At 36.7% G+C, this 26,525-nt stretch overlaps 1 protein-coding gene across 1 annotated transcript in view; it reads right to left on the reverse strand.

Moving 5' to 3' along the window:
- DHX15 (DEAH (Asp-Glu-Ala-His) box helicase 15) overlaps positions 1-26,245 on the reverse strand; it is a 40,934-nt gene extending 14,689 nt beyond the window's left edge. The window contains exons 1-9 of the mRNA XM_010287327.1: positions 25,886-26,245; positions 21,115-21,308; positions 19,835-19,994; positions 19,205-19,423; positions 7,431-7,598; positions 3,353-3,439; positions 1,658-1,807; positions 1,383-1,491; positions 3-189 (exon numbers count right to left, since the gene is read on the reverse strand). Of these exons, the coding sequence (XP_010285629.1) occupies positions 3-189; positions 1,383-1,491; positions 1,658-1,807; positions 3,353-3,439; positions 7,431-7,598; positions 19,205-19,423; positions 19,835-19,994; positions 21,115-21,308; positions 25,886-26,245 (1,634 nt within the window). The remainder of the gene's footprint in view (positions 1-2; positions 190-1,382; positions 1,492-1,657; positions 1,808-3,352; positions 3,440-7,430; positions 7,599-19,204; positions 19,424-19,834; positions 19,995-21,114; positions 21,309-25,885) is intronic.
- Positions 26,246-26,525: the final 280 nt, after the last annotated feature.

The raw sequence follows: 26,525 nt of genomic DNA on the forward strand, positions 1-26,525 counted from the left end.
ACAACATGGCAGTAATAGACAAGACCTCATTAGAACAGTTGTAGTCACAACTTGCAATAACCATTTTAGCCAGCTGTGGGTCCAATGGAAATTCAGCCATCATGGATCCCAACTCAGTCAAGTCTCCATCATCATTTAAAGCAGCCAGATAATTCAGAAGCTCTAAGGCTCTCATCAGAGTTTCAGGAGCTGAAAGAAAAAATATTTAGGTAGGCACATTAATGAAACTGCTCTGAATAGGCAAAAAAATGAGGAAGCACAGACTTATTTTGTAAGCAAATGTGTATTACACCCACAAAGAACAGAAAGAAATAAAAAAATAAGCCACCTTATTTTTTGTTCTCCATTCAACTGACTCCCAAACAAAAAATTCTGTCAAAACTCAGTTATATACATCCAGACATTAATGAAATGAGGGGGTGAAGGGGGTGGGTGGTGTTAATCCCTCATTTAGAAGAGCTTTTAACTGGATCAAAACCTTTGTGTATTTGAAGATTACTGCTTTTCAAAATTCAGACAGCAGTGGCATTGTGAAATATTCAGTGCCATAGCAATATCACTTCCCCCCATCCACTGATGCATCTTCTCTTGTTCCACAGAAAATAGATCAATACAGTCCTAAAATCTCAGCCATGTCAACAGGCTTTCAGGAATCTGAGCCTGTAAGAAATTTCTCTTAATCCTGTATTCCTCATAGCAAACATATATTACACCTACAAAGAACAGAAAGAAATCCAAAAGCCTTCCTGCTAAGCTACCATACATGCTGCATAGCACAAAGAATGCAATTGTTCTGTGGAGCTATTTAAAAGATTACAGATTTAAAATTTCCTTTCAGGGGGAAAAACACAATTAACTTTGATGTATTTATATATGGTTGATCTACACTTTTAATTAGCAATATAACCCAATTAATTTTAAAGTATATGTGAACATTTAACACTGAGAAGGAAGGTGCATACTAACTTTATAGTTTGAGCCAAAAACATGTATTCAGCTTTAAAAACGCTAGCCAAATTTATTTATATACAGTTGTTAACTGATGCACAATTAGAATATGTGATCAAGGCGATAAGTAAAAAAAACCTGAAATAATAGAATTTCTAGTACCCTTGATTTTGTCTTATCCTCTGAAGGTAAGGGGCATTCAGTAGATTCCTTGTTTCCATCAAAAGCTGCTATGCAGACTGAAACATAAAAAGCTTGCTTTGGTAAGACAGAGCACTAAATTTCAGGACAAGAGGCATTCCTTATGGATTACAACAGAAGGTGGTAAAACATAAAAGAATTTATCCCATGTTATTATAAAAAATATTCACCAAAATAAAGATTTCCGAAGTCAAAACATAACACAGTAGACAAGATAAAATATAAATAGATACCTGGAGGATCCATAAAATCGAAGTGCACCAAATCATCTATACCAAGCTTCTTGAGCTGCAATACTACAGAACCTAAGTTAGACCTCAAAATTTCAGGGTATGTGTTGTCCTAGGGGGGGGAGGGAAAATAGAAAATTCAGAAAATTCACTTGTTCTTCCAAAGCACTTTAAACTACACAAGCATTCAAATTCTGATCTTGTTTGGTAGCGTGGCACTTGACTACCTGTATCGATCAGATGTTCTTATATACGCAATCTAAAAAAAGCAACCTTACCTGCATTTCAGTTTTGTAAGCCTTCTCCGTATAAAGCCTGAAGCATTTGCCTGGTCGAGTACGACCAGCACGGCCAGCTCGCTGCTGAGCAGAAGCTTTACTAATCGCAGTCACCAAGAGAGACTCCACTCTGATACGAGGATTGTATACCTATTTGAAAGTAGAATCAGAGCAGGAAAGAAGGGAAAGAATGAACACCGCCCATTGATAAGAGAACTATCTAAAAAGACTGCTTTAAATTTATTTTCAAACCCAGCCTCTGACTAGGAAATCACAAGTTGTATGTATCTGAAAGGAGAAAAAAATGGGCTACAAAAGCCTTTGGATCAGCAACAGAAAGCTTCAAATTCAACTGCCTAGAGAACAGGATTTACTTTTTACTTATTTCTTAACAACTCCTGCCAGGCTCCCTGTCCTCCTTAAATGTGTGTATTTTTAGGTAATATTTTCATGGCAGGAGGAATGTGTCAAATTTGTTTTCTAGAGTGCTAAATACACTGTTGATGCTCAAATAATTTAATGAAAAAAGTTGTCTTGATATAATTATGAGGTTACATAATAATTTTCTAGACATCAGAAAAATTTAACATTAAGGTGGAATGCAACTGTAAAAATAACAGATGACAAAACAAAACTATTTCAAGGGTACATGCAGACTGGCACAGTACAAAAATATATGCTGGAATTTACTGTCAAATTTCCACTGCAGTCATACATAAACAGCAGCCTTGCCAACTTGTTAGGGCTCATGAAAAAGAATATATTGTAAAAAAAAAAAAGCAATAGTCAGACCGTAGTTTCAGTTGGAAGATATTCTTCGGTCTATGTTTTAACACCCTCCTGGTGTGAACAGGTATAACACATGTACAAAAGCTTTATTTCGTATTACAGAAGGTATTGTGAAAAATAAAAAAAAAACCTCAGCCTGAATGGTGATTGAAACTTGTGTATGAAGATGCATTGACTGTACTAACATTCTGCTGGGTCCCTCATTTTGCAAAAGTTTAAAGGCTGACAACATCTATGAGTATTAAAGGAAAAGTCTAAGAAACCAAGTTAAAGACAGTTATAGTTAGCAAAAAAACCTGAACGAATGTTAACAATTTGTATTTTATTCTTTCTTTAGTTATTGGGTTGACTGTAAGCAAGCTACTGCAGTTCCTCTGAACATCCCATGATGTTCCAAGAAGCACAACACAAACTCAGTGACAATCTTCAGGGTTGCAACAGTACATGATAAATGCTGACAAGAAACAGATACCCTAGGTATCATTTCTCTCTTCTCATTTTAGTGCTGGAGTTTTCTACACTAACCTGACTTAACAGAAGAGGTGGCTTCCAGCACTGTTTTTATTTACTTTCATACGATTTCTTGGTTTTGCTTAAGCATTGTCAAGCATAGATACAGAGTACAAAACCACCACTCCTGAAGTATCTAGGAAATCCATATTCCAGGCCTAACTCTCAAATTCCTCACATTTCAATTTTTTGAAAATAAAATTCTTCTGCACTGCACTGTTTTGGACTGCTCTAAAATGTGCAGACTAAGTACAAACCTATAAATTAAAAAACAAAACCACTAAGGTCAAGATTTCAATTGGGAAAAGACCTCTCAGTGTTTAAAAGGGAAGTTACCTGAGCAAACCAGATTCCAGTATCTTTCTTACTATAAAGAGAAAATTAAGTAGTGTTTACCTTCTGTTTTGCAAAGCCAGGATCAATCACAAACACAACACCATCTATTGTTAATGATGTCTCAGCAATATTAGTGGATACAACCACCTGTCAAAATATAGAATAGTAAACATGATTACTTAGTCCTGAAGATGAAGAGTTCTGATTCTGTCTCTGCACCAAGAATTTTCAGCAAACTTTCCTTCCCTTCATCAGTAACTACCAGAGCTGTGCTCCAACACTCTTACCGGACAATCTGAATTCAACTAGATGAACTTCTATTGAAATCAGAGCGATTTTTGTCCACTGTTTCTGCTCCCTTATGTCTCAATTAACAATATAACCAAAGTCAGTTTTGAGAAAACAAAACAGAAGAGCAAATATTTTACTTACGAAACCACTACTCAAAATTTTACTCGCATCTCTGGCACAAAATGACAAGTTACACTGGATGCCTTTAACATCATATGTTAATTCCAGCTTTTTAACTTTTTTGTAAAAGCCTAAACAGGGCAAACTGGTTAAATAATATTAAATAAGTGTTATATAACTGTACCAGCACAGCATGTTCTTTTACTTAATTTGTAATAAAGCAGTTATCAAAACATTCCAGATAAAATCCTGAACAATATCTATTTCACTTCAACTATATCTTTTAAAATTACTAGATAGTCAAATATCTTTACATATTTTGAAGGTTACATTCTTAAATTTCTATAAACTTTCTGAAGGTTAAAAATTAAAGCAAAGGTGATGTCCAAGTTCTGAGGCTTAATTTGCCATCATTTAAATTTTATGTCCAGAGATGTAATGTGTCTATAGACATCATTAGCTCTCATGCCAATAGTGACCACATTAATCAGCAAATTTAATCAGCAACCTCAGGAAAGACCCAAAATGCGTTCAGCACTTCATCAAAACTACTTACCTATCACTTCTTCATTTCAGAACATTCTGTCATCATTGTTTTCAGTTTAACAATTAGAATCTGAGAAACCCTTAACAATTTGCTCAGAATTACAATGAAGCCTGTGGCTGGACTAGATTGATAATCCTGCTGATTTATCTTCCTCCTGGCTGATCACTTTGCCAGTCAGCTACTTATAACTCTCATCTTATCTCTTCTTAAGCAGACTTAAGGTCTAAGCTTGCCCAAATACTACTATATATTGAAAGCAATAGTTTGGTGGAAAAAACTTGAAATTAATTTGGAATTACACCATAATTCAGCACAGCCTGAAACAATGTGCTATTTAGAACTCCTCAAATAAAAAAAAATCCTGTACATCTTTCATTCATAGGTAACCTGTACAGATTAGTCAAGAGATAAAAGCCACAAACATCAATGCAATTAAGTGGTGACACAAAAGCACAGTATGCTTTCATTAAAAAATTGCAAGTCATTAAATATGCAAATTAAACTAGCACTCCCGTGTTAAAAGGCTAATCAATCTACATTCAGCTTGCTGTTAATTTATCTAGAAAGTCTCAGCTTTCTCCGAGATCTACTAACATATGAAACATCCATACCCAGAATCTTCAAAACACCAACTACAGAGCAGTGTCAAAAGGTTTTTGGTCCAGCTTTTAATCACCAATTTCTATTAGGACATTTCAATACCAACAACTGCTTAGTCCACAAAGGTCCAGCAACTTAACTGTACTTGAACCATACAGAACTTTCCAGAGGTAGAAGGCAAAAAGTTATTTACGTAGTGGATTCTGCTGTATGTATAGATCTAATTTACTAATGCCACATTGTTTAAAAAAACGTAATTAATGGATAAAAAACCACAAGAAATTTCAGAAAAAGCTTGAGGAAATTACCCCACATCTTTCAAGCCTAAATCAAAGTGGTAAGTCCCTTGGAAATCAGATTAAATTAGTGCTAAACTATGTAAAACAATAAATTGTACCTAATGAGCTTTAACTGCAGTTTTGCAATTACTGAAATGGTTACATTGAAAATGCTTTTAAATATCAGGTTAACAATTTGATACACCAAAACATTTTAGAGGTTAATTTAAACAAGTTACTTTGAATATTAAAACCTACATATTATCTATCTATAAAGATATCTGTATACTGCGTATGTATTAACCAGTAATGCTCAAGACTCCTGAAACAAAAGAATATAACACAGTTTGCCCTCCAAACTGAGAGTAAGGGATAAGGCAGGGAGTAGAAATGCTCTTTGTTAAGCCATCTCCATCTTCCATCACATTATAAATTAAACAGTATATTAACTGTAACTAGTAAAAGCATTTTTTTTAGCTTTAGTCTTATGCTTTTATGCAGTAATAGCTGATCTTGCCCAGGACATCTAAGATGACAAAAAAGCGCAAAGTTATCATGCTGTCAGTACTAGCTGTTACCATCACTACTACTGCAAGATGCCACACAACTTCCAGCATCTTACTTTTCTTTCACAAAAGTTAAAGCTCAGAAGATACTTATTCAGATACTGCAAGCACTTCACTTAGTTTTTATGACCATTAGAGCCTTTGAGATGATTCAGACCTCCTGCTAGCTCGCTCTCCTCAGCAGTTCTAAAGAACTAGGTTCAGCTCCCACAGGAGATTGTGTGAAAGCAGACATTTTGTAAGACAGTGGAGGCACAGCAACCCATGGTCCTACTTAACATATCTTGATCACTAAGACTAACTGAAACGAAAACACCATCTGAACAAATTTACAATACACACAGGCATACTTTCACTCATTGCTAGACTTGCTATGGAAATAAAACCCAAACATTTGGGTTCTGATTGGCCAGAACATTTCAGCCAAAGCAAAGAGGAAAAGTGGTTGTCCTTTTTTTTAGTAAAAAAAAAAATGGTTTTATAGGTCTGAATCTGCTGCTAACATATTTTGTGGCTGCTTTTGCCTACAGTTGATAGCTTTCCAGCAGCATGGCAATTTTTCTTGTAAGTAACACAGTTGCTACACTGTGAGCGTCTTCCTTTTAGATACAGGTTCTGGCTTTGTCAGTTCAGCATAATGAAAGCTACACACTGTATCTGTTATCTTAACAAGAAAACTAGAAACTGCCTATTTTGAAGTGCACAGTTTTAAACATGAATGAAAGTTTAATGAAATACACAGCTATCACTTGTTCATCACTGAAAAGCAATTTCATTCATTTAAGTCATTTGCTAATGCAATCTTGTTATAGCATTAGTTTCATGATTTCAGATTGAATGTTTTCTGCCATCAACTTCAATACGAAAAAGAGGATCATTTCACTAAATTTATTAAGTGGTTTGTTTTTCCAGAACACTAGAAAGTTGCCACTAGTATTCTACATGCACTGTACTGCACAAAAAAGCAAATAATCCAGGAACAAACCCTGCCTAGAGCAGACAGTATGATTCAGCTTTGACCTTCAAAATCTTAACTTCATGGTTGCTACAGTTTCATATAGCATTAGTTTAACTTGAGGAAGCTCTATTAAGACTCCTTCCAAATGTTCAGTTTTAGAGAAATAACCACATAGTTTCTAGTGTGGTTTAGTTGAGCACTCAGGAATTGAACTAATAATTTTATGGAGAACATTCGCTAGTGGCATTTCAAGTTTCAGTTTCTCAAACAATGAAAGTATCTCAATTCCTTGCTTACTACTACAGAAAACACAAACCTCTTAACTTCAACATACTTAACTTGCACCTTCTCATAAACATTGAGAAACAAGCAAAACCTGCCTGATAACATCCCTTGAAGAGATAGCACATTTTGTTTCCAAAAAGAGCATGTCAAAAAATCCCACCCCTCCATTTAAATCATATGGTTGACAAACTCAGTATTTAATCTGACCTTCTATGTTTCTCATAAGACACTTACATGAACGCCACTCCCATCAATCAAACCAAACTGTTATTAAAACATTCCGGCCTTATAGATGGAAGACAGAATTCTGAACTGCACTGAGAAACAGACTCTGTTATCTAAAAATTTTAATGTCATAAATCATTGGATTACTAAGGCTTCATCAAAAAAAACTTCTACTTGCTGCTGTACAAATAACACTTTAAACAGCTGAAGCTCGTATTTAACTGCCCACACAACCGAGTAGCTAGTTACTGAACATCATACTATTTACCTTTCTTCCTATTGCTCCGTTTTGTTTTTTTGGTGGGGGAGGTTCAAAAATCCTTTGCTGTTGCTGCGGAGGAAGGGTGGAATACAATGGAATGATTTTGATGTCACCAACTTCAGGGCCTAAATCATCAATTTCACGTTTTATCCTCTTGCAGGCTTCATCAATCTCCTGCAAAATAAAAACACTGGTTAAAAGAGAACTCCAAGAAAAAGGCAGTGCATTTTATTTTAGAGTGCCTTATGACAATTATATTAAGTCTAGACCCTGAAGAACAGTTACAATAACTAACTTCTACTTTAAAAAAATAAAAATAAATTTTTTAAAAAAATTAAGGTGCTTGCTGAATTTGCAACCCAATTTCAACAATACTTCAGGATGCTTCAGCTTCTATACTCTAATGAACAGCCTAATTTGCATTCAACATTCTTTTTCTTTTAGTCATGTTTCCTAATTAATTCTCTACGAATTGTACTAAAATTGAAATCTCTCACCCTGGAATATTAAACTGCACTCATGACCTTTTCAATTTTCACAATCTAAAAGAAATTGATGTGCAAGATATTTAAAATAAGCCAATTAAGCTTTAATGTCACATATCACTAATGCAATTATATGGAAGATTTGCTTCATTGTACCTAATAAGAACAAACACCTTTATAGTATTAACATGGATGCTCAAAACCAAACCTCTCAATCCAGTGTTTCAGATTTTACTTTAAAATTAACTGAAATTCCATTTAAGCTTAAGTCATCAAATACTCTGCAGATGAGAAAGACTTTTCATGCCTTTTTTACATTATTATTTTCTATAGTATCTGCTAGCCTATTTTTTTACTAGCTTGCCATACAAAAAAGTTCACCACAGACTAATCATTTATAACTCCATTCCATTTTAAAACAACCACATTTAAGTCAGCCAGGTGACCTATAGTACACAGAAATTTAGGTCACCGAATAACACAATTCATTAACTTCAACTTAAAAATTAAAACAGAGCCTCCACAGGTATAACTAAGAGGTACGCTTACCAACTACTGATATTCCAGCTGAACCACTGATGGGAGAATGAAGTCATCACGACACGAAGCAACAGTAGGCAAACAAAAAATGGCTACAACATACTCTGAGAGAAGAGGCCAGACCTCCCTTATCACAAATAATTCACCAGCCTGAAGCTGAAGTGATACTGAAGATCCTCAAGCAAATATATAGAACAGGTTAATCTACTGGCTTTGTAAAATTACTGCTTTAAACTGTGATAGAAAAGCAAAAGCATCCTCCTTTTTAGAAACCATAAATTCAGACAGAGCCTGGAACAAGTCTGGGTCTTTTTCCATTTGTTCTTAAAGAGACTTAAGTTTTCAGCACAACTGTATTGAGTATGTTTTAAAGAAGCACAGACAATACAATACTCACATTCTGTATTGATCAGCATATATAATGTAAGCATGGCAAAATTAAGGCTCTTCCTGTTTGATGTCAGAGCCCTTTAATAGCAAGCCTAATGCTTTCTGGCATTATCTTGCCTACCTGAATGAACAGCAGATATTTACAAAAAACCCTTTTAAATAAAGGTGCACTTTGCCAACAAATTCAATACACCCTTCATAAAATGTAACATGCATACCAGAAACTGGGCTGGAATGCCCCCTACTGGTTTATTAACAAAGAATTAATTTCTTTACACAGATGTCAGTATCTGGTGTTCTGCTGATAAAGCCCTTTAACAGCCTCCCAGTAAAAGGAAAAACCTAACTTAATTGACAGATCATACACAGTAGCTCAGTAAATTAATACTTTAATAATGGCGCTTATGTAAAAAGACAGCATGTTAAAAGTAAATAGTTGACTAACTAGGCAGCGACACTCCCTCTCAAATTTGCACCCATGCAAAGTTTTGACAAGCTGATACTTGGGCCTGCTAAATGTTTCATAAAAAATTAGATTGTATCTTTAAAAAAACACACCCAATCAAAAACCACAAGCCAAATGCTAAAACAAAAACACAGCACAGACCTTAGCTCCTGATCTGAAGGTCACTACATTGTTCTATGGAATTTGAGCAGATTACACTGTGTAACTGGGAAAGCTCCAATGCTAGACAGGATGCTTAATCTTCAACACTAATAACTAGAGACTCCAGGACAGTTTTATACTTAAGAGTGTAAATACAAGCAAGCAGTGATAAATCAAAGCACTACACTCTTCAGGCCACGTGTGTTCACAGCCACCCATCACCTTTCAGAATAGCTAAAAGTGTTGTTTCTCCCTAGAGTTTCCCCAACTGTAGTTTCAACCTATCCCTAATAAGAACTCGTTAAAATACTTCAACATAGAGGTAACTGCATATACAACCATTACTCTCTGCAGATTTACTAGAGACCTCTCATCATAAACTGCTGCAAGAAGGATGCAAGTCACCAAGAGCCACTGCCACTCATCTAAAGACAGTAAAAGAGCATTCTTTAGTACTGAATTGTTTTAATTTTAAAAAAAGAGGGGAGGGGAGAAGAGAGAAAGAAGGGTGGTTTCCTTTTATTTACCACACTGGCAGAAAACTTTCTGTATCTTCAGCTGTATCCATAACCACCCTCCAACTCCAGCAGATGACTAAAACCGATATCCCAAAGTACACAATCTAGAAGATCTGTGTGTAATAAGAATACTTTGAAAGTATTAAGGATTCATTTAAGCATTAAAGATTCATTTGTATCACACAAAAACATTTAAGCCTGGAGATAGAAGAGATACAGTTGAAGGCACAATCCTAACTTTAATCCTCTGAAGATTCAGCAAGTCTAATTTAATAGTCCTGACAATCACATGTGAAAGGTTTTTTTTTTTAAAAAAACAACCACACATTTAAATATTTGGACACCATCTACTTCAAATCCATTAAAAAAACCTCTGGAAAGGGGATTATTCCATCAACTCAAATGGAAGAGGAGGTTTTTCTTTCTTGGAGGGCAGAGAGGAGGGGTAGAGTGCTGGTTGTCTTGCATTTAAATTATGCCTGAAAAACTCTTCAGAGCCCTATCACACTGACTACCTGAGATAGCAGATACTAGGGTACTAGAAGTAGGAACAGATACAGCATCAGAGGAGCCACAGTTAGACCCGCAACTGCCCAGTGCATCAGCACAAAGACCCACTTCAGAATTAATCAAAGAACAAAGTAGGCCTAACATGCAAAAACTGTGAGGCTTAGGCAATGCTGAAGTTACTAGATCCTTGATCCTAGTTCCTCACAGAACTGAAGACTTCTTAGGAATATTATTTGAGAAACAGTTCTCAGTAAAATTGTAGTCAATGAAATTGCCCCTCAGTGCACTCATTCTAAAGAGCTATCAAAAGGTAAATAGCAAACAGACCACAAAAAGGGGAAAGGTTACATGCTAGCTAAAAAGCTCATTTATCTCAAGCTGCAAGTGGCGCATACACTCAACATACCTATACTTCACAACATTTAGTCATCGTATTTGTCCTGAAGTCTCATGTAAAACTTCTTCCTTGATCCAACCAAAATGAATTAACAATATATATATACACAATATCTATAGTTCAGCTACAACACTACAGAAACTATCATCAAGAAGCAGTTAAGAACTCCGTAGTAATACACTTTGAATATTAACATGGAGTCCTCACTCTTCTACATGCCCAACACCGTAAGTGATTCTCCTTAGAAAAGCTCCAAAGACAGACAAGAAAAAGCAAAGATAAAATACTACTTTTTATGGATATACTAGTGATCAAGGAGATAATGGGGTGGTCTGTATTTTTCAAGCAGGAAAAACACAAAGTCAGTTAAACATCAAGTGAGAGATTCAACAATTTATATATACAGCTAAATAAAGGTAGTCTATAGAAAGGAAAAAAATGCTGCAACCAGGAAAGTAATTTAAACAAGGTGGTTATTATTATTATTAAATAAAATTTGAACTAATTTAAATGGCATTCCTTCCAAGAAATTGGTGTGGTTAAGGCTGGTTCTACACACAATTCTGAGCAGGGCTCCTTGCTTTTCAAACAACTGGTAGACAACAGGCAATATTTAGAATACCTGTCAAATTAGGTGGATTTCAGGAGCATAAGTATCAGCAATTCTGAGACACCAGAAGGCTTCAGGATTTCAACAGGAATTTCCACTGTGCCACAAATTTCAGCAAAATCTAAGTCTGCATGGGAACCAATGCTTAATAGTGTCTTGTTCAGAAAACAAAGCAAGAACAGGGCACACACTTTCCCTCCGATTTATTAGAAACAGTAGTGCAGCCATTTATATTCTCATATAACAGTAAGCAGGTTACTTATGCCTCCTGAATCAAACAGGATTTTTACTCCATCTTTATGCACTTTTCCAAAGAAAGGCAGGCTGATGACTAGCAGCTAGAAAAAACCCTTGGATGCAGTATTTTTTATTGCTCTCACTGAAACTGTATTTCTGTGCAGCTAGAAATGCAAAGATCCACCAGACGAGGGGAAACTGAGTTTGAAACCCGTTGACAAAAGGAGTCTTGAATTCTCAGAATGCTAGGATTGCTGCTTATATTTGATTTTAGCATCCTCTGGATGGGAACAGCAACACCTACTATTCATATCAAGCTCTCAAGAAATTAAAAGCACAGTGCTTGCTTTATTTTTCCCTTCTCATGGCAGATCAATACATCTACAAGTGAAATAACTGGTTATATTAAATGATTCAGGCTGACACAGAGCAGAACATCTGCTCCACCTCCAGCAAAAATACAGTGAGAAAGCTTCATCTAAGCATGTATAACTACACATACAAGTATTCAAAAGCCAAAACAGCAGTCCTGTCATGCACACTCACCCATGAACAGCATTAAGTACTATAGTAGCAGTACACAAAATATGCCACATTTTGAAAAATGCTAGACATCTTACAGTGTCAACAACAAAAACTGAAAAGCTGTAGGTGCTCTTCAGGCATAAAGGAAGATGCTGTATTTAATGCTTTAGGTTGTGGTCAGAATTAAGTACTCCAAAGCATCTTTAACAATTCAGTGAGATAAACATATTCAGTGTCACCTAGAGATATTTCATAGCTAAAAGTTGCTGGACCATGGTAACAGACCTGGCTACATTTGCTCTTTGTACATCAAGTATTGAATGCTGCTGTCTGGTCAACAGCCTTACTCCTTTGCAACAGTTAAACTAACCACACAAAGCACTCACTGCAGGTTAGCTTCTTTAATGCTCAAGACTGCCTTGTCAGAGTCTGCCCCTTTGTCTTCCATCTCTCTCATACTGCCCCATATGGCTTGCATCCCTCATCCCAGAACATGCAGAAGAACTACTTCAGCTAGAACAAGGCACAGAAGGTAGATCTGAATTCCTACCCCTCTGATTTGTAAAACTAAATTCTTTTTTCTTCTATCACCATACCAGTGCTCAAGTTTCATTTTTATTCCTCATCGCAGAAAGTAAATATAACAGAGTCCACATTTTTCAAAGGACAGCATGGGAAGGTGACAAAAGGAAGGTCTCCTGAAGAAGCCCATTTCTTTAACCTGAACAAAATGATCTAGCAAGATATGATGAAAAACTGTCAGCATTTGAAACCAAGAGGGACAGAACTGATAGTTTCCATCCCTACGGCTTAACTTCAAGAGTACCACTTACAGGACTAGTGCTTCAATACCACCCAATCCCACTCCCTGTGCCCCCCCCTTCTCTTAGATTTGCATTAGTAAATACTAACAAGACTGAAAATGTGAACAGGACTTAGTATTACTAAGTAATATTTAGTAATACTCATTTTTAGAGTTATTAGAAATAACTCTTTATAAATATAGTTATTTACTAGTTATTATAAAATACCTATTATAGAGATATTAGAAGTATCTCACTTTTGAAAGCCTTATCACAGAAAATAGTCTAGGTATGACTTTTGAAGATGGTCTGTGCCAGTTTAATTTAAAAACATGTTGGCTCCTCAGGCTCTGCGTCAGAACACAGAGCTAAGGAAGAGACTCAGAAATAAATGAACCACAAACCATTACCTTCTCAGCTGCTTCCAACACATCTCCACTGCTGAAGTTTATCATCTCACTACTCCCATACTTAATATTCCCTAGCTCTGCATTAAAAACTAAGGATGTGAACATATCACTAGCAGCGCATCTAAAAGGAGCTTTATAAAATTAACCACAGAAGAGACCAATTTTGCTTCTTATCATGCACAGCACAGGTTTTTTTTCTTTATCTGCTGTTGAAAATAAAGTCTTTACCACACTATTCAGACTGAATGCTCAGTAGAAATTCACTTTCATTTCTTTCCCTGATGGGACTTCTGCAGTAAAAAGTGAGGTACTTGTACTGAAAGGTTACTATTAGCAAGAATAAATACAGGGAAGAATTATAGGAGCAGCTGCATACACTGATTTAGTGCATCATATCTTTAAGACGCAAGTTTGTGCTGAACAAATACTGTCAAGATTTTTACATAAAGAAGTTCCACTGAATGGTAGTCAAAAAACCCAAACATAAAAGAAACCCAGGAAGACTAGCAGCAATAAAGTTACTGAGTTAAATTGCTCCCGCTAAGCTAATCCAGTAACATGAATTCCCTCCTCTTTTTTGTGCAGAACCCATCTCTGCTGCCATGGTTGAGGCTGGAAGTTACACTGATATTCAACAGCAGCTACCAGATGACTGACCGCAAATTACCCTGAGCCACCAAAGTACTTCAAGTGCTGGCATTCATTGTGGCTCCCAGGCCAAACTGGTATATGTAAACATCCATTTAACTTGCTGGTCAGGCTCCACTCAATCTTAAAATCTAAACTGTATCCCATTATTTCCAGAAAAACTGTTTCTACAGAAAGATATTGACTAGTGATGTCATTTTAACCACATTTAATAGAAGAATTCTAGCACTTGGCATGCAAAACAGAATTCAATGGTTTTGTAAACATGGACCTTAGGAACATTATTTCAGAAACCCTTTCTTCAGTTGACCCTGTATTTGGAGCCCTTAAAGAATCTCACAAGGTGACCAAAACTTCAGGACTGCTCCAGTTAGAATGTACATTGAACTCTTTTAAAGAGGAGATGACAGTCTTATCTACAGCAGATCATCTGCTACACTGTACACAGATTTAGCTTCACCTTAGATAAATGAGTCAAGTAGACTGACTGTTAAGCCCTGAAGGAAACCAATCCAAAAAAAATAAAAGGCAGAAGGCAATTTTAACTTGCGCAAAATGAGTATGCCAGGGGAAAACACTAAATGCATAAATAAAAAGGACTTCCCAAAATAGAAGTACTTGGTAGACACCTTAATCTTCCCCCTTCTCATTTGGGTTTCTATCACAGACAGGGTACTGCCAGCCACATCTGGCTTTGATGAGATGAACCTTCTCAAAATTTTGTCTTTGTCCTTAAAGCTGCATGGAACTTCACTAATTTCCCTTTCTTCCTCCAGGAGTGAAAGCAAACTGCTACAAGCTAAAATGAGGAAACAGAAGTAAAAAGAACTGGCCCCAAGACCTGCAGCATTTCAGGAGACTTTCTCTGAATTTGTATTCAGAGCAACAAAGCTTTGTAAAATGATGTACTTAGAATGGAACCAGTCAACGCTTGTCCGTAACAGAGAACTGCTCTGTCAACAAGTCAAAACTGAACTTGTCTCAGCATGGTTCCTATATTCAGGATCTTTTTGACTTGGTCTGTTTGAAATGTTTAATATTGGCATTATCTCAAATCGATGAAGAGCAAAAAGCAACTTCCTCCTTTTAGCACTTGAACACCATTAATATTACTACCCTTCTTTCAGTTTATGCTCCCCAACTCCTCAATACTTTCTATGTGAGGCTAAACAAGACACAACCTGTGTTCACTGCAGCCCAGTACACTTACTGCCTTAACCTCACCCAACCACTACCAATGACACCAAAAAAGTTGTCAACTTTTTCTTCAATTTCCTTGTCTCTGCTACTTTCTTTCACAGTTCCAGTGCCTAACCAGCCTCCCTATAATGAAAAAAGTGTAGCTTTAAAATAAATCCTCATTTACAAAACATTCTACCAAAACCTCAAAAAAAATTTTGCAATTCTTTTCTACACCAACATCAGTTTCACCAACATCACATTTTAAACCCTTCTAAACACTAACACCAGCACTTCACAGCAGTATTTTTCACTATATTTATCTACAATCTAGAACAACAATTTGTACTTCAAACCTCCAGATGCAGCCTGGATTCTTCCTCCTAAACGTGTAACAATGCATTTGGCTTTGTGGAGAAAATGGTACTAGGGTGGCAGAGAACACCCTTTGCATTCTTAAGTGCCTAGGCTACTAAAATCTGTAGACAGATCTAAACAGTTTCTGTGTCATTATTTCTGCTTCCCCCACCCCCAAATTTCATCTGTAAGAATTTTACACCTAGTCTCAGATTACAGATCTTGATGGAGTGTGAAATCTAATACTGTTTTAGGGGAACTCCAGTAGACAATAAACCAGGTACCTGAGATCTGTAGGTGAGCCAGTCTTGAGACATTTAAAGTCAAGTTTAACAGATGTGTATCTACACAACTAGACTACCAAATTTGTAATCTCAATGACTGAGAACAAGTTTGACAAAAGCTATTGTCTAAGAAAGACATGGTAATGGAAATGTAATTATACTATTTCCTTGTGAACAGAATTCCCTGTCAGAGTTTCCAATTTTGCCTGTGACTGAAAACAGGCAACATGGCTTACAGTTATACAGGTTATCTCAGGTTATCTACCTTTTTGGAACACTGGCACACAACATGAACAGTATTTCCATCCTCTGGAATCTCACTGATATACCAGGGTGGTTTTTTGGTTGTTTTTAAAAATCTACAGATGACCTCTCCTCTTTACAGGGACTGTGGGATACAAGTCCTGTTTCAAAATGCTTATTCCTAATAAATGCTTTTTTTAAAATGCCCTCTTTGTTATTAATGGACCGAAAAGCAGTTCATACAACATAATCATATACTTTTGCTCCTTTTGGGATTCAGGAAGGAAGTTTATACTGAACATTTATTTCTGCACCATTAGCAGCAATTTTATCTTCATCCAGTAACAGGCTTATACAATTGAGATTCCTTTGGTTTCCAAATGTATTTAAACATCTTACTATTTTGGGCCTGACAACACAGAATCTTCCCTAGTATCTCCAAGTTCCATCATCAACTTTGTGTCTTAACTAATCTGTACTAATTAACTGCTATCCATCTTATTGCCAATATAAAATCACTTCCCACTGAACTTGGAAGTAAAGGTAGTAGCTAGTAAGGACCCTCATTCTGCCTTAGACCACTGCAATTACTCCTCATCCAAAGTCTCTTAAACTCAAAACAGTTCACACTTGCATGGTTTCACCCAAAACATCTTCCCTTTATGTAACTTCATTTGGCTTTGTGAATGCATCTTTCTGACAAGAAAATCATGTCATCCTGCAACCTGTTCATATTGTTTTCCAGAATCCAAAAGAACTACAAAGCATTCATGCCCTGAGCCAGAAAAAATGATTGTGATTTTTTTTTTTTTTAAGGTTGGAAAAGACCTTTAAGCTCCTTAACAATAACCATCAACCCAACACCACCATGCCCACTAAACCATGTCCTGAAGTGCCACATCCACACGTTTTTTGAACACTTCCAGAGATGGCGACTCCACCACCTCCCTGGGCAGCCTGTTCCAATCTTGACCACTCTCTCGGTAAAGATGTGTTTCCCAATATCTAGTCTAAACCTCCCCGGCACAAATTAAGGCCATTTCCTCTCGTCCTGTTGCTAGTTACTTTGGAGAAGAGACCAACACCCACCTCATCACAACCCCCTTTCAGGTAGTTGTAGAGGGTGATAAGATCTCCCCTAAGCCTCCTCTTCTCCAGACTGAACAAGCCCAGTTCCCTCAGCTGCTCCTCATAAGACTTGTGCTCCAGACCCCTCACCAGCTTCACTGCCCTTCTCTGGACATGCTCCAGCACCTCAACGTCCTTCTTGTAGTGAGGGGCCCAAAACTGAACACAGGATTCAAGGTGCAGCACACCAGTGCCAAGTACAGGGGCACGATCACTTCCCTACTTCTGCTGGCCACACTATCACTGATACAGGCCAGGATGCTGTTGGCCGCCTTGGCCACCTGGGCACACTGCTGGCTTATGTTCAGCCGGCTGTCAACCAGCACCCCCAGGTCTTTTTCTGCCAGGCAGGTTTCCAGCCACTCTCCCCCAAGCCTGTAGCATTGCATGGGGTTGTGTGGCTGGAAAACCACAATCAATAGCAAATCAATGGCAAGACCTACGCTACTAAGACCTACTACTACGGTACTACTGAACCCAAAACACAGTGATAGTGGTATCTAGAGCACACTTTCCAGTTCTTGAGATTACAGTAGGTCCTATCACTTTAAATTCAACAGTAGTACACACGTAGAGTATATTATGAGGCTCAAAGATGGGCCTTATCAGAGGCCACAACACATCATGAATCAAAATGGATATAACACTTCAAAGCTTCTCTACAGAAGCTAAGCCAGACTTCATGCTGACTAGCTAAATTCACACTAGCTCCAGGCAGAGCCACTTCAGCTCCCCTGAACAGCATCATCCATGGATACAAGGACTAGAGAATTCCAGACAAAACGAACAGAGGATTGTGTCTTACCAATGCAAGTTTTAAGTGATGCAATAAGGCAATATGGGGTACTGTTAGATACATTTATATTTAATTCTATCTGTAAATATGAACATGTGTTATGTGCATGATTTTATTAAATGTGTTTATGTAATACATTATGAGATGACCAGCCAGAAGACATTTTAATCAAATGCCTTTATCTAAGAGGCAACACATCTTTATGAGTGGCAAATCTACCCAAAATGCTGGTGTATCTTTAGCATCACAAGTTATTTGTACCATTTTTCCCTTCCTTTGCCATAGTTCAAATTATGTATGCTTAGACTAAAGACACTGAATTGTTCCACATTCTTTGAAGAATATTTCTTCAAGAGTAGAGGAGTGACTGCAAGGAGTCAGAAAAATTTTTTTGCTAGATGTGTTTCTCCCCCTGTTAAAAACAATTTCAGGTTGACCCAGTGAAGTAAACTTTCACAATGCCTATGAGGTTTTTTTACCTCTCAGTCTAGTAATACATACACCCAAAAGAGCTTCAAAGCAACAGATTAGGACTAATAGAAACCCCACTTTATTTCAAGCAAAGGATTTAAGATTTCCAGAAAAATCCTCATTTCCTCATGTAGTTTAGATTAAGTGCTTTTGTACAATGCTCTTTTGCAAGGCACTGAGTCCGTACTTGCAGTATTTTGTGGTACAGAAAGACTACAACCAAATACTCAAAGCTATTCATAAAAAACAAAACCCAAACATTTTTATTAAAACTACTACCAGTAGCTAAGTAGCAGAACCAAAGTGTTATTCTTCAGATAAGTTGTACAATATGCATACAGAAGTACAAAGAACTACAATTTCAGTAAAAACATGGATGCTACCAGGTACCCAGAACTTTGAGGTTCACATCAGTATAAACCTAGGGTTCATACTCCAGGTTTCCATGTTCAAGTACATGACTAAGATGAGAAGCATATGCATATTACGGATACAGACAATGACTAAGGACCTGGAGCTACAAAACCCCAGGTTATTCAAATGATAAACTAGAAAAGGAAACTAAACATTTCAGTTTACGCAAGCCACTTAAACCAGTTTCTGTATGGAACAATGGATTAAAAAAATAAAGGAAGAAAGTACCTCCTGTCCAGTAAGAAAGAGTAAGAGATCTCCTTCCTCCTCTTCACACATGTGAATTTGGATTACTGTTCGAATGGCAGCTTCAAGGTAGTCCCTTTCTGGTTCTGGAGTATAGAATATCTCCACAGGATGGGTGCGACCCGGTATAGTTAGAAGAGGACAGTTATCAAAATAGATCTGAAACTTGCCAGCATCTAAAGTAGCACTCATAACTATAACCTGTAGGTTTGGAGGACAAAGAAAAAAGTTACTCCAAGAGGTTAACATGAATTTGTGCAATGTTATGCACACACTATGTAATAGTAAGAAACTAAATGCAACTGTTGACTACTTAAGCATGCTTTTATCACTAGAATAGAGCACCCTTATTACAAAAGTCCAAAAAAAAAAATTCCTAGTCAAATGCAGGAAAGTTAAGCTACAATTATGTTGTTTCTATTATTTTCCGCAATATAAACGGCATTAAGAATTTCTTAAGAGTTATCTTTCCAATACAGATTATCGTTAAATCAAAAAACAGTTATCTACTTGAGCTGATTATAAAAATCAGCTAATGGTAAGCACACAGATACCTTATTCGGTATGCCCGCAACTAGAAAGAAGATGCTATTGGGCTTCATCATTACTGACCTTCAAATCAGATCTTTGTCTTACAACTTCCTTCAAAACTCCCATCAAAATATCAGTAGCCAGTGTTCTCTCATGGGCCTCATCAAGAATTATAACACCATAGCGCTCCAGCAATGGATCATTCATTGCTTCACGAAGTAACATACCATCAGTCATATACCTGAATACAAACAAAACCAAATTTCAACACAAAATTTGTGTAATAAGTCTGATACAGAATACTCTTCCGTATCATTCACTAGGTTGCTTGAACTAAGCTTTTGATCTTTTTAAATATAGAAACATCAGTAAACTATTTCAAACAAGTTAACAAGCTCACTTTAAGTCTTCAGACAGAAATTACTGCACAGTGTAAGTAAAATCTCTAAGTAGGGGGGAAGGGGAAACAAGGTTTAGTAACATTTATAGCTAGTCTATTACTGGCAGACTTCCAGGTCTACAATCAGACAGGAAAAGAAAGGGAAAAAACCCTCTGAAACCCTAGAAATGCTATTTCTGCAATTGCTTCTCCTCTTTCCTTGTTTGCAAATCATCTATTCACTTTTTGCTTTTCCATCTCCGTTAAATTTATTTTTATTCATTAACTTTATTCCCAGCCTTCAACTACTTGTATGAGCAAAAGAGAAGACATCTTTTGATAAAAAGCACTATTCATTGAGCCACACACTATGTGGAATCCTTTTTATCTGAGCATTCTGAAAGTCATCTGCAAATGACGTGTAAGTGGGCCTGGTTCCACCTACACAGCACAGGAATCTAGAACAGCAGGCAACTAAAACACTATGGATTATGTGTCCCAGAGTCAGATATAGGCCAGTTTTGAAACCCTGTAGTAGTTCTTTTTACTGAAGTAAGCTACTGAACTTCACCAGGATTACCCTGAGCAGGAAGATATCACAGACAAAGGTCAGCTGAATGCATATGAAGAGCAAATGAATGCTGAAGAGCTTTATTCTGAATAATACTTCAATCATAAAAATACTTCTTCAGATCACCCTCTTCTTTATGGACCACTCAAAACTAATTTCCAAAGGGTGGAGTGCTTTCTTGAGGAGGAATGGCTCATTTTCAATTCTATTCAAGCCCCACACCCCAGGTTTCTCTCAGGTCATGCTATGGCTCCTGTCTCTCTTCTCCACTCACACATGTAAAGTGCCTGTCCATAGATTCACACCCCTCATTACTCATTTCATAATTTTCCTCACAGCCTTCACTACCCTGTAATTCCCCCCATCTCCAAGTAGGCTGTTATACCTTTACCCGACAGTTACTACACTTACTTCAAGATCGTTTTTGCACTACTGCAGTCTTCAAATCGAATAGAGTAACCAACTTCCTGGCCAAGCATGACATCCATCTCGTCAGCAACCCGCTGTGCCACACTCATTGCAGCTACTCTCCTAGGCTGCGTACATGCTACTCCCCTCTTTGGTCCAGGTAATGAGCGCATGTAGTCAACACACCACTGAGGGATCTGTCAAGAATAAAATTCAGTTTTAACACTTCAAATGACCAGATGTAATCTGTAACCATTGTATCAACTAAAGTTAGTCGCAATTCCAGAGATGCCAACTGCATGCACAAAAATATCGAACGCAAGAGAGCAGATAGACATTTGTTGGACCCAATGCCACTAAAGCACACTGACATTAAGCATGTACATAATTGTGTTGGAAGTTATCAAGGAAATAACATTTAGTAGGTTCACGTTTAAGCACTGTTAGATGAGTACCTTATGTAGATATTTAGCAGCAGCCAACATGCTCCAAAGCAACCAAAATTAAAACTAACATTCAGAATTTTGAGATCTGTAGCACAGTTCGTTGTTTTAAGTTTTACAGTACACAAATTACACTTTGTGGCTTTAAAGAGTAATGCTTATTAAACCATTATGCAAAAAGAAACATTTTAGTGATTATAAAAACAGTCTTATAAAAATTGTCTTAGCCAGGAATCACAACAAAGAAGATAATCAAATTAACATAACTGATTATCTGTTCAATTACTGTTCTTTTGAAATTTTATCAACCAGGGATTAAACCCTCTATGTTAACACACATTTTATTTGTCAGTCAGGAGTCTTTTGCTCCTGTTCAGAATTTGGGAACAGTAAGAATCACCTAAACTAAGAAACTTTATTCAGAACAATTTCTAAAGTCAGTAACAGTTTGATGAAGATGGAACATTCTTAATATGCTCTCAGTGTGACATTTTATGAGGAGATATCTCCAGGTAGAACTAGTTCCAAGTCTACACATCAAATAAAATCCATTCCTTTAGTAATTGCTTTTCAAGTATTCTTACAAGCTCACATTTACGAAGAAAAAAAAAAGTTTATACATTGCACCAATGCGGAAAAACAGGAAAAGTAGTATAGTAAACCAGGAAAATTTTTATGCTCGGATACTTTAATTCCACAGCAAAATGTACTTAAGTGAAGACTAAAACATACACACAGCAGACAAGAGTAGACTGTAATGAAAAACTTTTTTTTTTCTTTTAAATGGAGAGCATACTTCCATTATAAATACAAAAAAAGGAAAGCAAAGACTATCAAAATATGACAGGAGACTACTAGACTGCTAAGAAGAAATGAACTCAAATTTCTGGAAACATTATTCAAAACTAAAAATAATAGCAGTTCTTGAGCACTGATAGTATGTACTTGAAACCCTATCCTGTAACACATACACACTCCCCCAGTGTGCAGTGCAGAGGAAGGAATTTGCTTCCCAAGTCACTAATAAAAAACTCATCTCTAAGCACATTAGGTGAAGCTTCTTGACTTTGAAAGGAGCAAGTCCTGAAATAAACTTTAAAACCACAGGTCTGCTGGGCCAGTAGTATGAAATAAAAATAAATTTTAAAGTGGTTTTCCAGTAAACAGCAAAACTTAGAGCACTGGTGTCAAATGAAAGAAAAGGGCTACATAGGCTTCAACGTGTTAAGCTGATTTAGATGACCACCAGAACACTTGTCATGTCCAGCTTTAGGACATGCAAACTCTAGGGAAAGGACTGTGCTATACTACATTTTCTACTTCAGTCATGATTGGAAACATACTCAACACTTTTTATCATCTGATTCTTATAAAAGCTAACAGAGCTAACTCAACTCCACTGACGCAAAAAACCCTACAAATCACCAAAACCCTTGACTTTGCTTTAAAAAGCCATTTTATCAATATCAGAAGCATAAGGAATAGCTTTAGTTAGTGCCCCTTACCCTCAAGGACTATGCTCAACTAGGAGATATTTTCAAATATAAACTCCATAAACATGAGCAGGTAGGGACTACATATGCAGTGGCCTCTAAGATCAAAGTTAAACACAATGAGGGCTTTTAAAGACTATTCCAAAGTCAAAGTCATGTTTTTAAAGGATGCAGGGCAAGAGAAGGAAGAACACTGTCCTCTGGCTTATCTGAGCCACTTCAATTTATTGAAAACTTTCTCTGTTAAAAAGTTATATGGTAGAATTCTCAGAATTATTTTAAGTTTAAACGGTGTCAGACTTTTACATGTATCAATCCTCTTGTGGACTGCAAGGACAGCAGGAGATTAAACTATACTCAGAATCACCTTGCTTCCAAACTTCACCTGCCAAGAAAACTTGTTGACAAAGCAGCATCCCTTATGTTATGTCAACAAACATCCTACCCTTTACAGTTAGGACTCTCAAGTGAAAGCAGATGCTAGTCTACTATTCCATATATGGAAGAAATTTAAATTATTATACCAGCACCACATAAAATCCCTCATTTAAAAGGGAGCACACATTGCAATTATAGCAAGTACTTAACCTCTTTCTAAAAGAAATTCAGCACACCTGTTCTCCCACTGAGCATATTCTCAGAGCATTTAAGGAAAACATTTCACTTCAAAGGTTAAGTTTAAATGACAAATCAAGCCATTACAAATACTGAAGATTTGAAAATTAATGGTCTTGACTTCTTTCAGTGTTTGGGGTTTTTTTTTAAGCCTATGTGGAACAAGACTTTCAGAAAAGTTTTATCTCCTGTTGTTTCCACTGTCAGAGCCAAGCATTCCCAAACCTGGGTGCTCTACAAGACTGAAGGGAAAACATGCCCCTGATAATTAGGGAAGGGACTTGACAGGCAGCAGCTCACTCTCAAAAATACTATCTACTACTATATAGTCTTCTACTATTGCCAAGAAAGGGAAAATAATAATTTTGGAACAACAATTCATTATATACTTCAAATAATGCCAATTTTATACCAATAAAAGCAAGCATAAACATTTCTTGTACACTTTCAGTTTAAGCATTAGAGGGTTTCTTAACCACAGATAATTATTTATCTTGCTGTGATCGGTGAATGTAAGGAGAAGAAAAACAACCACCCCTCAACTGGTTTTAAGACAGCACTTGATCAAAAAAGGATGGAACACTATCACCTGCAAAACAAGGTTTTCATTAGGTGGCAACACAATCATTTTCAGTGATACATTCCTACAGAGAGTCTCAATTGTTTCAAAATGTATCTGCAATCTCATAAAGAGAGAATTCAGATGAAACAGTGAAGCTTCCAAGACAGCCTACGTGCTTTTGGTAGCTTATACCAGATTTTTAGGAAAGAGGCCTTAGGTTTCTTACGTCCTTTCAGGAAATAGGGGTAAAGTAGTAAGACAACTCAGGAAAACCTTTATGCCCGGGGAATGACAAAACAGTAAGATGTATTTGAAGTTGAAGTCATAGATACTAAGAACACACACACTTTACATCTTCAAATTCTCAGATTTTTCTACAAGAAGTCTTGTTTTCATACAGATAAGCACCAAAATGTTTTTTACATGAACGTTCAGAATACTATGTCTTACAAGTAACTACATAATCAAACTTTTCTGAAGAATTCTATAAAATCCTGGTCTCAGCTCATACATGTTAAGAAAGCCATACAGATAATGTAAATAAGGCACCTTCCAAACAAGACTGGTTCCTAAAATTTGCAGCAAGAAGGGCATATAACTTCAAGTATTTCAGGCACAGCTATAAAAGGTATTCAATGTATGGCTATGTCCTTCACATCTTCTAGGCATCCAAATTTTATTTTATGACTAAAAATTTATTTCTGTAAGACTTACCGTAAGTTAACTATAATCCATTTTATAAAACCTAAAATATCCTTCAGTTTTTATATTCTGCCTAGATAAAAGGAATTTATCAGGTTACAGAACAAAGAACTTCCTTACATCACTTTTCCACACAGATTTTAAACAGCAAACCAAAGGACATATTAATGTTTTGAGCAAGTTTGTCCTGCTATAAATACACAGTGACGTTCCTTATATCTTAGATCTTCCCTGTTTACCGGACTCCAAAATTTCTTCTTAAGGGTTAAGGAAGCTCTGCAGATCTACTATCACTATTTTCAGTGCTGAGGAAGATTGTTAAAGCCATGAATCTACCAAAAAACAAAAGGTGATTTTAACTGCAGCAGTTGGAAAGCTGTATGACCTCTGAGAAGTTTCAGTACTAAGGAAATACAAGTCTCTTCCTCTCAAGTTTGAATATCACCAAAACACATGATCCAATCCGATCATGTCGGAATTCTGACATTTCAATTCCCTTTAAGTTTGTATTTGTAACAGTTAAGTTTTATGAAACACTAACAAGTCCCTATTTCTGTAACCTTCTTCCTGCCTCCCAGTTGCTATCTACACAAACAGCTAAATAAACTACAGATGTAAATTTGGAGCCATCACCTCAGTTTGTGGATTAATACACTTCTGCCTAGCCATTAAAGTCTCTTTATCTTCATTCACCAAAAAGGTAACTACCAATAATAAAGCCTAATAGAAGTAGTGGCCAGAGAACAGGACTGGATTGTGAAAGGGGAAGATGCTGAAAGATTCTTCTCACTTCCATATTCATTAAGCAAATAAAACATTGATCAAATTAGTTTTGCTCACAATTTGTGAGGTGTTCTTACACAATGAATTTCAAGAAACCAAAGGAAGTTTCACCCCACACACACCTAGCAACAGCCAACCTTTAAAAAAACTGCAGTATCATATAGATAAGAACTCACCTGTGTTGTTTTACCAGACCCAGTCTCTCCAACCAGCACAAATGACTGATGCCTAATCAAAATATCCGTAAATCTTTCTTTATATTCCCAGACAGGAAGTTGTAGCCTTTTTTTCAGGATGTCATAATATCGTGGTGTATGTGGTAGATTTGTGAAAGGGTTAATACTGTGTGGAATCATTGCTGGTTTTATAGTTGGTAACCCAGCAGCCGCATAATATGTAGAGTTAGATGTAGGTCGCAAATCTTTTTCCTTGTCCCTTTCTCTGTCACGATCTCTATCTCTGTCACGATCCCTGTCACGATCTTTAGAACGGTCATCACGGTCCCTGTCGCGATCACGATCTTTCCTAAAACACATGAAGAGACACAGCAGAAAACGAGATACTTGAATATTTAAATGCAGAAGAGGAATTTGAATACAAAGCAATTTTAAAGGCATCTAGTCCGAAGTGGATATAAACCAAATCTTTTAAAAAGCCTTGCAAACAGCAAGCTGGAAGGAAGTCCCATCAAAAAGGCAAAACAACAAGCTAAGTCAACACCAGCTTTATAGTAAATGCCCATATAAACATTTTTAGGAACAGTTGGAAAGCAAAACCTCCCCCTCTTCTTTGCCAGCACTCAGGCATGCCTGAAAG

The sequence above is a fragment of the Phaethon lepturus genome, unplaced genomic scaffold (genome assembly GCF_000687285.1).
Source record: "Phaethon lepturus isolate BGI_N335 unplaced genomic scaffold, ASM68728v1 scaffold17365, whole genome shotgun sequence".
Taxonomy (NCBI): Eukaryota; Metazoa; Chordata; class Aves; order Phaethontiformes; family Phaethontidae; genus Phaethon; species Phaethon lepturus.